This window comes from Lutzomyia longipalpis, chromosome 1 (genome assembly GCF_024334085.1).
Source record: "Lutzomyia longipalpis isolate SR_M1_2022 chromosome 1, ASM2433408v1".
NCBI lineage: Eukaryota > Metazoa > Arthropoda > Insecta > Diptera > Psychodidae > Lutzomyia > Lutzomyia longipalpis.
Window position 1 is genome coordinate 12,584,694 of NC_074707.1, and position 16,794 is coordinate 12,601,487.

Sequence of the window (16,794 nt, forward strand, 5' to 3'; positions counted from 1 at the left end):
GATATGATGACAAATAGTTATGAGTGTAGCTATTATTGCAATGAATTTTGGATTTTCTGCTTTGAAAGGGGTTTATGCGCATAAACGGCTTCTAAATGCATCTCACAATGCAGTTTTGGAGGGAGAGATGACTTGTGTGCCAAATACCCTTACTAAAAAAGTACAGACACATTTTCTTTTCTTTTCTGCATCTGCAGCTCTCATTTAAAAAAAATAAATTTTCTGACTAGGTTATCAGCTCAGGGTTGACCATCTTCCACCCATAAAGCAAATTAAATGCGTTTCCGGGTGTTCGTTTTTATTTTAGTTTTTTTTTCTGCATTGGGAGAGAGGGAAAAAACATTTTCCCATTCAGCTTTTGCTCCTTTACCTTCGCATCCGTGCCACTGACACACTCTCCATGCTCTCTCATACTAACTCCCTCAGCTCGCTCCATGAGCTTTCACGCGGCTGTTCTGTTCTGAAAGCTCCGTTGAACGCTGGCGTGTACACCCCGTATATAAGTCATCACCTCCGCAGAATATTCTGCATTCTGCGTCTATCTCTCGACGAGTGAGGGTGTATCTTTTGTATTGTATTGTGAAGTACTATTGAGGGCAGTTTCCTCTGACTCATTCTCGCGCAAATATTCGTTTCCTTTTCAATTGCAATTCGTCGAAGTACCTACCTATATCTTCACTTGAATCTATTTTGTCGATTCTCTTATTCCTCCAACTGTGTGTGATTTTGCTGGTGAAGCGCCCAGAGGCAAGAAAATTCATCCTGCAGATAATTGTGTGCTCTTTTGGATAATTTGAATATTTGGACTTACTGAAAAAAAAGCGGTGAGTTGCCTTTCTTACATTCCAATTATTGTAATTCAATTTTCATATTTTTTCCTCGGTGTATTCTGTCTAATGAAATATACTGTTACTAAATACATCATTATATTTAAAATGAGAAAAAGATTTTAAAGCATACTGAAAAACATTTTTATGATTTCATCTACAAAATTGAATTTTTCAGTGCGCATATAGGGCTAAAATTTAACCGTGAAACCATAAATGCAAATTTAATTGATCTGATAGACATTGTTATACATATTGCACTCTCAATATAGTTAGAGGTGTTGTTCTGTGTGATGGTTCATATTGCTATTAAAAAGGAACAACCGCAATGTGCTAAATTGTTGTAGCTCTTTCAGCAATTTGGGTAAAAATTTGTAAAGCACTTTCACACTCTATGTCCCTAAAATTAGGTCAATGAGTGAAGTTGAATTTTTAGTGAGACCTGGCAATATTTTTCAGTATACGCTTCTCGTTACCTATGGGCAGAACACGCCTAGTTTTTTTTTTATTTGGAGTGACACTACAAATAAGGAAAAATGCATTTTCTTTATAGGTAATAAAAGAGGAAAAATATAGTCGAGGTTGCTTTTAAGTCATTAAAATTATATTACTTTATATAAAGTGCATATGTACCTACATATATAAGAAATATTTTATAGATATTTATCAAATAAAATTTACAATGTTTCTCAGAGATTGATAATAGACTACATACACTACATGTATGTACTTATAACCTTTATAAAAGAAATTTAGGTAACCTACCTATGTGAACTACATGTTAACATTATATGTTGGCAAAGGATTTGTTTGGCTCACTCTAGTGTGGACTGTGGGGCTCATAGATATAGATTTTGTGCACTACGAAATATCTTTATTTATGATGGGCGGTGTATATTCGGTCGCAGAATTTGGGCAAAGAACAGAAAGTACAGCATTTCATTTCCAAATGGGGCATACATGCAAAAAGTATGTGTTATGCCTTTGTGAAGTACAATACCAAAGAGTGGTTCCTCGAATTTGGCATCGAATGGAGGTCAAACTGAGGAAGTGTAGCATGAGTAAGTTATTATGCTAACTTTACATTTATACACGTACAACTCTTATTAAGTGGAGGGGTACTCCTATTAATTATTTACAACCCCCTTTTCATTGCACCAATTTTGACTTTGGTGAAATCGACACAATTTCCGCCCCCGATGCCCTGAATCCCATTTACTGCAAATTTTCCGCACTAAACGGAAATTAGTCGAAAGGAAGAGACTTTTGGTCCGAATTATTTTGCTAACATAGAATTCGAATTCACAATTCGACAATAGTATTGGAAATTCCAAGCATGGTTCTCATTTGTCTGTAAAATTGCAAGATTAACTGATTTGTAAATAAGAGCCAACATAAAAGCAATCAATGGAATAAAAGCAATGAAGCGGGAAGCTATAATAGTTTTCTGAAATATCGTGCTCTAAATTTAACTCTGCAATCTCTGGTGTAGACCCATTTTGTTGGTTGATTAGATATTCTTTACTTGATTTATTAACAATAAATAATTAGTTGGTATACCACAATCGTGGCATACCAAGTATTGTAATCGTCGGAAAAACCGACCACCTCGGATCGGGCTCAAACTTGGTATGAGCATGTTTTAGACATCCCACATTATGAAAATGGTGGTGGAAAATTTTTGATCCGGCCGGCCGGCCTGCCGGCCGGTGCGCCAAACTTTGCCTTATAGCTCAAGAACTGTAACAGATAGAGACTTCCGGTTTGAAGTTTTCTATAGAAATGTGGGTGTAAATTTTCATATTTTCGCATTTTCAAAATCCAAGATGGCCGCCGTCCGCCATTTTGAAACACCGTCAACCAGTTCCCTTATAGCTAGAGGTCTGAAATTTTAGTATGTTGTATAGCTCAGTGAGACGTTTTCATCAACAATTCATACTTGACAATCGGTCAAGCGGTTTAGCAAATATGGCGGCCTAAAGCAAAAAGTGTTTTTTCGATATAACTCGAGAACGGCTTGACCGATTTTGACCATCTTGGTATCAAATGAAAGGTATTGAGAAGCCCTACAACTGTCTAGAACATTTCAAGTTTCAGAAACATCCGCAAGAGGCGCTAAAAACAAAAACAAAAATTGCCTAACTTTAAGGGGCTATATCTCCGAATCCCCATCTTAGATTTCCTTGAATTTTTGATATGTTGTAGCCTGACTTAATATCTTTCACCAGTCCGAAAATGAAGAAATTCTATGTCGCCGTTTAGAAGATATAGCCATTTGAAAAATTCTTGAATTTGAAAAGTTCTAAGAGCCATATCTCTTGAACCGCTTGTCCGATTTGACTCAACTTAGTATCAAATTAAAGGTTTTGCAATTATCTACATCTTTCTAGAACATCAGAAACCTCTAGAATCATTCTTTCAGGACGAAAAGTGCAAAAAACTGTTTTGGTAGAACATAAATCCGCCATTTTGAATTCTGGGGGTGACCTTGAAATGTATCGAAATATATGTCAGATTATAGCTTATTTCAATACCTTTCCAGAACTAGTCAAGAAATTTCTGTAGGTCTAATAGAACTTAAGATATAAGCATTTTAATCTGTCAAATTACTAAATTTTACAAAAAATCCACTTTGCCTACTAATATTACTCACAAATTAAATTACAACGCATAGACTGACCCATCCGCGTTGTGGTATACCAACTCTAATAACTGGACGCGTTATGATTGACTTAAATTAATAATTTTAAAAACTCATTCAAGGAAACACGAGTGGTTATTTGTTTTTGCAATGCAATGTAAAAGAAGCAAAATAAACTAATAATTTTTTTTTAACCTATGGGTGTAGTAAATTCCTCGATTTTTAAGAGGAAAATTTTCAAACAGACACTGCAGATACTTTCACATGCTCCTGCCGTAGCTGGATGGTATAAGTCATAAAAGATAAAACTTTTTCCAGGACTCAATAGAGCAGAGTTCGTCATAATAAATATTTTTATTGTTTTACATTCAAAACTTCTGTTTTTAACTTTGATTAACTCCCTGAAGCAACAAGTGAATAAAATATTTTATTCTAATAAGATGGTCTTTATTTATTACAGAATTTATTTTATTTATTCTAATTATAAATGAATAAAGATTAATAAATAGTAAAATTTTTGTTTTGGCTTCCAAAATGTGAAAAAAAATCCGATTTATCCAATTTGACCTCAATCTCAGCTTTACAAATGGCTGCAGAAGCTGCAAGATTACGCTTAAATCTAATGGTGTGGTTTTTTTTATAGAAGGAATTACAGAAATAGATTTAAAAAAAATGTAATGAACATTTTTAAGTTATATATAATTCTTATTCGGCAGAGAATTGAATTGCATTGGTTAACCTCTAGGCCGCCAAGCGGGGTCGTTGAACGACCCCAGCCCTATATTTCATGCTATAACTTAATAAATATAAAAGATACCATTCCCATCTTTTGGAAATAAGTTCTTTGGTTATCTGAGGAGGTTGTGTAAAAATTTCAGCTCAATCCGTCCACCACAAGAAAAGTTATTAAGGAAAATGTAGAAGAAGGGAATTCAAAAATTGGTGTAACGGCCATACTGCGGAAAATTTCTTAGAATGAAGTTAGTCACATCATGAATTATATGGTTGAAGGGGGTTGAAGGGTTGTGTTTACTTTCTCACTTTACCGTCTCAGTGTCAGAATTATCGCGAATAAGTAACATAAACAACATAAAACATAATTAGAAGCATATAAATGTGCAAAACAATAAAGAATATTCGAGAAATATTGCCATTTATCACGGTGCGGGAAGTGAGGGGAATGTGGGGAAGTAGTGAAAAAAATAGCAGTTGCGGTCAACTTCGTGGCAAATTTCTCACGAAGAAAGTGTGAAAAATGAGTGAAAAATGTTTTTCCCTAATATCTTCTTCTGCGTGTTTCCGGGTGGCGAATTTGTGATGCAAGGGGCAAGAGGACTATATAAGGAGTCTAAAGGTAGTGACCCGACAGTTCCCGGTTTTATAGTTTATGAGAAAATCGACTTCCTTCTTGGGGTCGTTCAACGACCCCACCTTGGCGCTCTAAGGAAGCTCCAAGGTCTTGGCGGCCAGCAGGTTAAACAAAACAAATTTAAACAAAAGATTTTTTTTTTTAAATTAATACAATAGATAACTTATTTTAAAGTTCATTCAGGTGCAAAATAGAAACAATCAGTGTTAAATTGCATGAACATCCTCTTTCAGACAACTAAAAATGCTGAATAGATAAAAATGATTAAATTGCCAATCCCCTAAATTTTTTGAAAAAAAAAAGTTTTATAAAAAAATTTCCAGCTCTATCCTCAAAATATTTTCACACTACATAATATAAAAAAAAAATATTGCCATTTTGTTTAATTTTTGTATACATATTGAACATTCTCCCCAGAGATTTCTAATCAAGATAGCTTCTATTGGGGGATTTTGGGAATTGAAAGAAAATTAAAAAACTTTAATTATAGTTCAAGTAATCAATATTTGATTTATCTTTTTAATGGACTTTCTAGATCAATGAGATTTTAATAAATGAATACAAATGATTTTTGTTAGAGTTTCGCTAAATTGAGCGAAGCATTTATTTAATGAAAAAGTCCAGTTGTTCAAATAGATGTCAATGAAAAAGAAAGTTATTAGTGAAATTGAAAAAGAAGATAAATCCTTTAAAATATTGTATGTGCTGTACGTAAATACTATATATGGATTTATGGATTAATGGAAGTCTAATGCGAAATTGCTCACTTATATATGTCCTTTGTACGAGATTTATGGCTATTTGAATAGAGAGACCTCGATCCAAATTTTGGATTCTTCTAACATTCTAATAGGATGTGGAACTGAATTGAACAAAAAGATTGCATATATGAGGCAATTTCATGGAAGACTTGAGCTTGAGATTAAATGTCATGAATAGAAAATGAAATAATCAGGGATTGCAGTTGATGCAATATCTACCAAATAAATCCTTTTCCAACTTTTCGTCATTTCCCCAAAATGGAAAACTAAAATAGGGCTCCCTTTGAAACATTACATGTCGTTCGAAAGGTAGATAAATAAAACGTAATTTAATTTTTTTTGAGTATCGCAAGAAATATTTTCACATCAAAAATATAACTACCTTGAGCTTTAATAAATAAAAAGGGAAGTTTAGTAAATCTCTTCAAAGCTTTTTTTTTCTTAAAGATATCATGCGTATAGTCTGATGTACCTTATTCTATTCTATTCACATGAATCATATTGTATCAAAATTTGTGGCGTAAGCAGACAATGGTTAATGATATCCCTCAACAACAGACCATTTCATGTATACATATGCATTGTATTCCACAATAATCAATCAAATTTTGCGTAATTTTCCCTTAATGATGAAGAAGACACGTAATATGTGTTCTTCTAATTAATTTTACTGCAATTTTTACTCAATTTGGTGTTTATCATATTTTTGGGCTTTCATTAACAAATTATAAATTACATTTGTATGAAAAAGGGATTAAATTTTTGAATAAAAAAGGGATTTTTTTAAAAGTATAATAAGGGAGAATTGTAAGGGAGTGTTGAAAATTCATGAATAAATTACTTTAAAAAAAATTTAATTTCGTAGAAAAAGGGCTTTGGGGGTGGTGAGTTAATCTAAATGTCAAATACACGGCTTTTTGTATATGTACTTTAAAAAAATAAACACATTAAATAAACACCATTTACAGTAAGTATCTTTTCACGTTTTCGCGCCACTACATCATTTTGCGTTCAATCTCATGTGGTGTTTATGATGCTGCAGTACCATTCCCCATTTGAGCTTTCTATGCAGAAAAATACTAAATCAATAAAAACACCCGCAATAAAAATGTGTAAATTCATTGGGAAAAAAAATGATGGAAAGTTTAATAAAAATTGATTGATCCTGCGGAAAAGCAGCATAATACGAGTGTTTTGACTTCTTTTTTTTTACGAAAACCATCTGTTCAACCAAACATTTTAGCTTTTTAGAACTTTCAGAATTATCCAAAGCTGCAACTTTTTGTATACCTACCTATATTATTGTGGAAGTTTGATATAGTAGATGTATATCTACTACTACTATTAATGTTTTTGGTCAAGGAGAAAGTTGTAAAGTGTTACTTCTCTAGATGTATGAAGGCAGGGTAAAGGATTAAATTCATGGAGTGGAATTCAAGTATATACATATTTTGAAATTTCATTCAGTTTTCATCAATACTTTCCCAACTTAATCCAAACTATGGTTGTTTAAAATTCTGTCTCTGTCGCATTGATATAATACTTATATATGTACATAAAACTGTTTTCAATTTGATTATAACAACTTCCTTATTTTAGTACCAGGAATACAATTTCATGAATGAAAAAAGTTACATAGATTAATAATGTTTGTGATTTTTTTTGTGTAATGAAATTGATACCAATTGGTGTGCAACTTTCTTGCGAGGGTCTTATTTGTCTTTATGGCTTATCAGAATTCACCAGAAGTTGGTCTTACCTCTGTGATATTGTCCACGTACACAAAAAATGTGATTGAATTTGTCATTGAGCGATTGTTTGGCACACATAGAGAGGCATTCCCTATGGCAATATTGGTTACGAACAAAGAATTCCCTCCTCTCATTATACTCAGAGCTTTATTTGTCGGCAATAAATGGGGTGATGATGATTTATGGGCATTGCTTTCCTACTGGAAAATTTTGCTTGATTTTCCTAAAACCCCCTCAATACGCAAATGGAGAAATTGCGATATGGATCCCCTTAATTTCTACACACGCGGTGTACAATTTTAAAACATTTCACGTTAGAGAAAATTTATTTCTCAGCCATATCAGTGGGAAATGGGGGAGGTGATAATTTTCAAGAATATTACAGAGAATTATACTTATTGAAGCTATTTCATATATTTCTCGTCAATTATGTGGTATTCTACATACTAAAATATTTCGAAAAAAAATATTATCGTCATAATGTGTACTCCATTGGGAAAGTTTTGTTGGTATAAAGCTTCCGAGGTTTTCGAAAACTCACATTAAATAAACTTCACAGGATAACATTATTAAATTTGGAAATTTTTAGGTGCACCAGCTGTGCTGGTGCTCTTTCGAGAATAGTATAACAACCAAAAAAAATCATAGAAAATATTTGGTTCAGCTCATGTTCAATTTTATCTCAATTTAAAATTGCCTTCACGTTAAAAAAGTAGGTATAGAGATGGCAGAAGTTTCTAAAGATTTCTCATAGAGAAGATGTAAAACTTTAATCATTTCTCTCTGATTGTGAGTTCTTTAATCTATTCAGACTAATAAAGTAATTTAATATAAAGGGGTGTTTCAAAGTTAAAATAAATTCAATAAAATGCAAAGTTTTCATGCTAGAAATGCAAACTAATGAATCAAATTACCACTCATGTCACTGAATATGTGGAATACCCATTGCTACAACCCTCGCGATGGAGGAGCTTGTCATTCCTTTTGGCGTGGAATATTATGGGGAAAATTCCCACCGCGATTATAAGAAATGAATTCAAGGATGAAAAAAGTCTTCCAGAAACAAATTTCTGAAGATTTATTGGTATAGTATTGATTCCGTATATACGTGGCAAAATACTGCCGGTGAATACATACTTTGTTGGCAGGAAGGAGGACTCTTTTGAAACATGGAGAAAAAGTTCCCATACACAGTTTCCTGTTATCAAATCCCATTGAATTCCCTTGTGGGGAGATTGTGTGGAAAGTGTCATCGAAATACATATGACCAGAATAAAGGCAAAAAAGAAATCTGGCAAAAAGTCAATTTTTGAGACGACCTTTATACCTACCATTTGCGATAAAAAGGACTTATTCACACAAAAAGGAGAATTATCTTCTGTTTATTTATAAAATAGTTTTCTTAAAAGGGTTTACCAAAAAATCACAATTCTTTTAGATTAAAGTCTTTAGTTTTTTTCCTTGAAAGTTGAGGAATATTAAAGGAATGATTAAAGCCTTTAGTTTTTTTCCTTGAAAGTTAAGGAATATTAAAGGAATGTGATTGATATCTTTATAAAGCCTTAAAGTGCCACAGATGGCGTTAAAAATTAACACGAAACCCATGTGTTTTTTTATTACAAAAATATCTCTTTAAATCAGAAAAAAATAAAGTTTAGTAAACTGAACAAGTTTTACAGGAAAAGGGTAGTATATTGATTTTTTTCTTCTATGCAAAAGGCCTTAGGTGCATACATAAAAAGTTTATTGTAGGTTAAAAGCAAAGGTAAAACAATGCATTTTTGCCATTCTAAATTGCCAATCTGCGTGGAAGAAGTGAAATGTTGAAAATTTACGATAATAACACTCCTTGCACGCAATGTGCATTATGCATATGTATATTAATAAGCTTTTCATGAGTATAATAATAATAAAATAATATTTGATCTATTGTAGCCTGTTGAATGTGTCAGGAACAAAAAGAGAAAAAAATATGAAATTCAATGTTTCGTATTAGAAAGTATTTATGCCTAAAAGCGATTTGAGTCAAGAGAACCGTGAAGATTTTTTTCGAAAAATTGGCTAACTTTATTTTCTCTCGCTATATACATTTTCTTAGGTAGGTAGTTTTCGTTCCATACCAATAACTTATCAAAAATTGAAATTCAAGCAGTAAAGTGCAGGAAAAACGAGCCAATCTTATGATGCAGCTTTCTCCAATAGGAGCTTTATGAAACGCATCCTAATAAGATTTCATCATGAAAGTTTCCCATGAAGATTATTTATCTCGTTTTAACGAAAAGTATACATACTATATTTTTTTTGGGGGAATTATGTCAAATTTCTCTCTTATATCAATATACATATTAAACGGTCTAGTGTTGGTAAAATTGTCCGACGTTGCTTATAATATTACTTTATGGTATCCATTGTTGTACAATATTAAATGAAAGATAATTACACAGTTTGTGGTGAAAGCATGTTTAGGGAACATTAGTGCTAACAAAAATTGTCAAATAATTAAATTTTGAAAAGGAACGTCATAATCTTCTCAATTAAAATTAATTATTTTAGGAATATGAATTTGCCCATGTCCCATGTTGGAAATGTATTGGCTTCACACACAAACCACAATATATCTGTATGTATGTATGTATATATGAACATAATAGTATTAAATTAAAGATTATGAGCTATACGGATGTGGACAGATTAATTTATTAAATGACAGTCCCCATCACAAATAATACATAAGACCTCTGGGCAAGTGTTTTTTATGATATAGATTTTTATGCATTTATAAAACTTGAGTAAAGGGAGAAATTCTAACAATTTTTTTTTAAATAAGTTTCTGCTTCTGAATTCTGAATGAAGAAAAGAACAGAATGAACATTCAAAGTCAATGTTATTTGTATGGTATGGCTTTTTCCATTTCTGTTATTTGCCGAGTTTATAGTGTTAATGTACCACATTACAAGAACCATGTATTTTTGGTTTGGATAAAATACATATACACTCCATCTTTTTATAGGAAGGTACGTGTTTCGCGCTGTAAGTTTCCTCACATATAGTCCTTGAGAGGTTTTATCGCTTTTGGTGGAGTATCTTTTTTTTTTCCTCCCTTTTTTCTGTAACGAATTGCACTTTTATTTGCTTTACTAAGAGGTTTCCTTGTGAGAAAATGAGTAGAGTTTAAGAAAATACTGAAACGCTACATATGATAGGTAGATAAAATTAATGACAAATGGAACTTTTGTCTGTGGAAAATGTTCAGTTTTCATATTTAAAAAAAAATGAAGACAATAATTTATGTTTCAAAGCAAACTTTAATTTTCTTAAAAACTAAAAACGATACAAATCTGAATGCTAGAGTAATTGAGCTTTTTTTGTTTTCCAGATAATGTCAATTTCTGATTTTCGGAAAAAGAAGCTTTTGTACGTGTTTAATGTATTCTTTGGTAAGTTATTTTATTTTCAATGAACGTCATGTAATATTAAAATTTTTTTGTAAGGCGAATAGCCCTTCAGTCCGCTATTAAAATACAGCTAGGTATGTAACATTATATTTTATATTTTCAGACGTTAACCAGAGCGGAGAAATAGACATCAAAGATTTTGAACAGGCCATTGAAGTAAGAACTTATATAAAAGCTGAATTTTTTACAATGTAATTTTATGTATTCGGTATTCAACAGAAAATTTGTACACTACGAGGATGGCCGGCTGGTTCAGCAAAAAATCAAGAAACTTACGAAGAAATGTTAAAGATATGGGAAGGATTGCGATCCAAAGCAGACAAGGATAATGATGGACAGGTACGTTGTATTTTTAACAATGACTTGTAAATCTTGTATGTAAGTTGATAACTTAAGGCATTTTTTTTGCTAATAATTCACAACAAAATTTCGTAACGTTCTAATTGCATAAAAGTATTAAATGTATCCCCCTAGATTCTAATTTCTATGTACACAATACATACCATATTATACATGCAGCCATGCTAAGGACATGAAAGTTATATATTACATCTACTAATCAATTAAAATTATACCCCCATGTGTGATATAATCTTCTTACAAACTATCTCACCGTTGGCAGAAGATAAATTTAATTAAGCTAAAGAAGAAATTATTTACTTTTTTTGTGATTTTTTATTTGAAATAATTAATCTGCTTTGTTTAAATGTTTTTGCATTTGATTTCAAAAATTAGAATTAAAAGAAGAAAAATTTTAGGACGTTCGATTTTTAATAAAAATATCTGCAATTTTGGGGTCGTGAAATTATTTGCTCTACTAATTTGATAATTCTACATTTGGCCGGAAATGATTTATGTATATAGTATACGCTATTAATGAGACAAACTCATAGCATTTATAAACGCATCAAATACGCAAAAATTAAGCATAATAATTTGTATCCATTAATTCTAATAAATAAATATGACTTTATGGTTATACAAATTAATCAAATATTTGGTTGGCAAATAAAAACTTTATGCATTTTAAATTGTTTTGGGTGTTTTTTTAGGTGTCCGTTGATGAGTGGTGCATTATGTGGGATGCATATGCCAAAGATCCAAGTACTGTAATGGATTGGCAGCAAAGGTATGTGTTAATCCCACTGTAAAGTCCATTATAAATGTGATATATAAACCACAATGAATTAGCTATTGGATAAATGAATAAATCGTCGTCATTATACTCTATGTAAAACCATGTTGTAGTTATTAAATGTACATAAGACGACGTTCAACGTTAGCCACTTTTGGTATGAATTATATAAATTTGCAAATAAGCACTGTGCTCAATTAGATGTTGGTGGCAAACGACCATTAAATGTACCTACCTACAATGATTTGTTGGGGGTTGAATTTTGATATAAAATGCAACTTTGCCATTGTATGTACATGATCATGGTGATAATTTACTGCATTCATGAACAAATTTTGAATCTCTTAATCATTCCACAATATTATTTAATATTAAAAAGCATTAAAGGTACATTCGAAACATCGATATTAAATCCTGTATTAAATTGAATTAAGGTACCAGTGTAATGTGGATTAATCAAAAATTCCTATTTCATTTGATGCTGAATTAATAATCCTTTTTATTGTTTTCAATGGTAAAATTGTGAACTAAATGTGACCGGAAAATTATTTTATAATGCTTTATGTAGTTTTTATTTTAATTGCCCTATCTTGTTTTGAATAACTTCAACACTCCATGGAGAGAAACGACAGGAGTCTAAAGGCTTGTTGATATGCAAAGAATGTACTTACCTTATTTTACACTCTTAAAAAAAAATTGGTCAAATTGACCAAATCAATCTGTCATATGGCATTTTAGCCAAATTATTTCAGTTTTTATAACCGATTCATTAGGTTATATTGACTGAAGTTGAACAATGAAAGAAAGAAACATCAATGTAAATGGTTAAAATGACTGAACCATTTAGTAAAAATGACTGAAGTCATTTGGTCACAAAACAGCGAAAGTCAAAAGAACAGAAGTTGTTTGGTTAAAATAACAGAATGAAATAGTCAAGAAAATTGAAGTTATTCAGTGAATTAATATTATAGGCAAATTGGAACAGCTAATTTAGCAAAAGTTAATCAGTTACAATAGCAGAAGTTATTCGGTTTCATGAAAAATAACCAATTCAATTTTTTTAAAAAAGCTGAAGTATTTTTAACAGTGTAATTAACTTACGGATTTTCTTTTCATGGTTACTTATTTTATATTCATTCGTCTCCTATTCGTCATGCTTTTCTCCTTACCTTTTATTATTCTTAAGGATATTTTTCTACATTTTCCCTTTTCCCACGAATAAATCCACATGATTTAGTTACATTTATTTTACATCTGATAAATCATGAAAATTGACAAATTTTTCTTTTATTTCAATAATTTTTTTTTGTATTTATTTACATCTTATTCAGTCAAATTGTTTGATAAATTCACTTAAATTTAAGTTCTTCGTTAAGTATGTGTTTATTGTACCTAATATATCGCCTCTTGTTTCAAAACTATTTGAAGTATCGCATAGAAAGAAAAAGACTTGAATCCTAATTTTTCCCTTGATATTCTGTCCTTATAGCTACTGTTTTGTGTACAGCCACAACACATACCTCATTTTTTGTCTAATTTTGTCTTTGAGCTCTTTAAAAGAGCTGATATCAGTTTTTCATGTAAATTTGGGCGACAATGTTGGAAATGCACAAACAAACTTTTGCTTCATATCATCTGCATTCACCACAACTCTCCCTTTATAGGGCCAAGTACTCTAAGTTCCTAATTTTGGAGCAAATATTCTACTTTTGGTTCGATGCTATCTGTTTACTTTAAAAAAGTCATATCTGCTTTGGATGAATATGCTAAAAGTGAATATTTAAGTGAAGCTTATTTCGGGAAATCGTTTCCGAAAATTGTTCTCCCCCTCCTTTAGTCATTATTTAATTCATGATTTTCTTTATTAAACGGATCCCTATAGTTTAATGGCTTATTCAATTATATAGAATCTCTATAAAACCTTACCAATATCTCTGAAATTTTCTGCCAAAACCAATGCAATATTTCTTCAAAAACAGGAGCTTTAAGTCTTTAATATGCTACAAAGCGGTGCAAGTTATATATTAGAGCGAAGCAACAATTTATTTGGTTAGACTGGATATAAAGATATGCAGTGCATGTTGTAGTACATTTTTAATTTTGATAACTAATATTGAGTTTTAAGTATTAAGTTATCTTCACCGACTGTGAGTTCTGTTTTTTTTTTTTAAATTCTATGAAGATTTCATTTTAATTATTGATATATCATCATCATCCTTCTAATCGGCTTGGTCGAGCGTGATGATTTTTCGCATTAAATGGGAATAAATTACAGGGAAATGCAAAGCTTTTATGTGATTTTCCTCTCCTCTTTTTGTTAATACCATACACATTGTCACAATAATTTGAACATAGGCGCGGCAAAAAGCTCATGTTTGGAGAAAAAAATACTATTTCACTGTACACCTTTTTTGTTTTAATTACAGATACATGAATTTTATGTTTGATTTGGAGGATGCCTCCAACGATGGTACAATCGATGCTAGAGAATTCGCAACAGTTTGCTCCTGTTATGGCACTGACAGGAAGGAATGCGAGGAGGCATTTGCAAAAATGTCCAAGGTATGTTACACGGCTGAAAGAGGTCATAAATAGAGGCAATACATAATTTATTTCATTTTATATGTTTCAGGGACAAGAAGAGGTGTCGCGTGAGGAATTTGCTGAATTATGGCAGGAATATTTTGCATCAGAAGACCCGTCCGCACCGGGCAACTACATTTTTGGAAATTTGTCTTTCTAAAGCTGCGAAAGAAAGATAAAATGTTTTTTGGAAAAAAAATCGTTGGTAGTTAAGACGAAAAATTCACAAATAAAACGAAAGAAAAAATTTTTAGATATGTAATTTATATAGATAACTGCCAGTATTTCTTCTTCATCCTTAAAAAAACTTTGTCAATCAGTTAATTATTATGGTTCTATCGAAAAAATGAATTAAACTTTCTTCCTTTAACAAAAAAATATGCTATGATGAAAATTTTTAGCTATGCTGTGTGATGCAGCAAACATTAAATATTGTTGCAGAGGCAAGAAACGTTTTTTTTTATAATACTGCTCATTTTATAAGTCTGAAATATTTCAAACAAGTAATGCCGCTTTCCGCAAAGGAATGCATAAAAAAAATGGGTGAGCTCGACAGTATCATTCTGCTCCAGAATTAACGAATAAATAAAGCTGAGAAGCCGAAATAAGGCCAAAACGTTTTTCTTTAACACACACAATCACATCTTGTGACCGAAAACACTATGCAAAAAACGAAAATTTTTTGGTGTGGTTAGATAAGAATGTTGAGTTTGTGGAAAGTCCTCATTAATCTTTTCAACTTGAATAAAAAAAGAATGATTAATACTAATAAAAAAAACGTAGAATGGAGATCCTGTTAATAGACATGACAGATTTAATGACTCTGAAAACATTTGCACATTCTTAAAAAAAAACTTTCAATCTCTCAGAAGCGAGATGTTTAATTTTATGCAACGAAACTTTAAAGTCAATATAAAAAGTTGTCCATTAATGAAAAAGTTTTTAAAGAAAAATTGAGAATGACTAGAGATTATAAGCAAGGATCAATTACAATGAAGCACAAAATAACGAGGAATTGTTGATAGTAATTACTATAAATTTATTATATATAGGTTCAAAGATGATGACACGTTTCATGAAACATTTTCAGGAATTAATAAAAAAAAAATAGCAAATTGACTGTTCAGTGTTATCAAAAATTCTAGAGTTCCACTAAAAGGTGGAACTCGCCTTTCAAAAAGAAACTATACCTATAGAAAAAAAACGAGGTAAAGTAGAGATTTAACAAACTTTTCAATCTACAGGTAATAAAAAAGGAAGGAACAAATACAGCAAGACTTTGCAAAAATTCAAAAAAATTCTCCTTACATAAAAAACAAAAATTTCTGTGAGATTAATCAATTAAATGCAAAATATGGATAAAAATGTATTCGTCTATAGAGAAAATGCATATTCGAATGATTATATTGAAAAAGGATATTTAGAAAAGAATGAAATATGGAAAAATCACGGAGTTTGTGGCAGATAAAAAAAATTGTATCATGTAATCGTGTAAACGGTGTAACTGCATGTGTAACACTGTAAAGTAGTGCAATCTATTCTTCGATATTGATAATAATAAAGTAAAATTTATTGGATGCAAAATATAAAATCTCTTTTACTGGGATATTGGGGGAGAGATATTTTAAAAATATTTAGGATTTTATTTTTAGATATTTTCCATACACGTATTAATTGGAATTTAAGAAGAGCCCGTGGAAACTTTTTATTAACGACTATTTGATAGATTTTTTTTAGCTCTCTCTCTCTCTGTTTGTGTCAGAGGCTTGAGTAGGTTAATTTGTAATTATTAAATATCTCATACTACTCCTAGTGTGTCCATGTCCTAAAATCAAAATTGTTAACATTTTGTTTAGACAGCAATGTTTGCAAAAAATGTAGATTTCATCAACCAGTTGTGTGTGAATTTTGATAAAATATTAGAGGGTAAAAGGCGAGAAATAGTAGGTAGCATAACGAGGGCGAAACAAGAAAAAGGCGTAAGTCCACAAAAGTGAACTTTACAGGAGAGCCGAAAAACGATATTGAAGAAAACCCCGGCCGGAATAGTACACAAAAAAATTCACTAAAATTGAATGATTGTATGACTATAATAAGATGTTCTATATTATAAAATTAATTAATTAATTAAGATCCAAAGACCATAAAGGGGTGGGGGGAACAAAAATTCCCTTTAATTTTTTTTTATTCCCGAGATTTTCTCTACCAATATTAATCAGAATCGGTCTTGGACAGATTTGATTGATTGAGATTCACTTTTATGTCCAAATGA

At 31.3% G+C, this 16,794-nt stretch overlaps 1 protein-coding gene across 1 annotated transcript; it reads left to right on the forward strand.

Moving 5' to 3' along the window:
• The first annotated feature begins 390 nt into the window (after positions 1-390).
• On the forward strand, positions 391-16,113 carry LOC129790360 (calexcitin-1). The gene is made up of 7 exons (XM_055827842.1): positions 391-824; positions 10,726-10,786; positions 10,908-10,960; positions 11,024-11,143; positions 11,857-11,933; positions 14,366-14,501; positions 14,572-16,113. Exons 2-7 carry the CDS (start codon positions 10,729-10,731, stop codon positions 14,680-14,682), a joined length of 555 nt encoding a protein of 184 aa, XP_055683817.1. The 5' UTR covers positions 391-824; positions 10,726-10,728; the 3' UTR covers positions 14,683-16,113.
• The last annotated feature ends 681 nt before the right edge of the window (positions 16,114-16,794 follow it).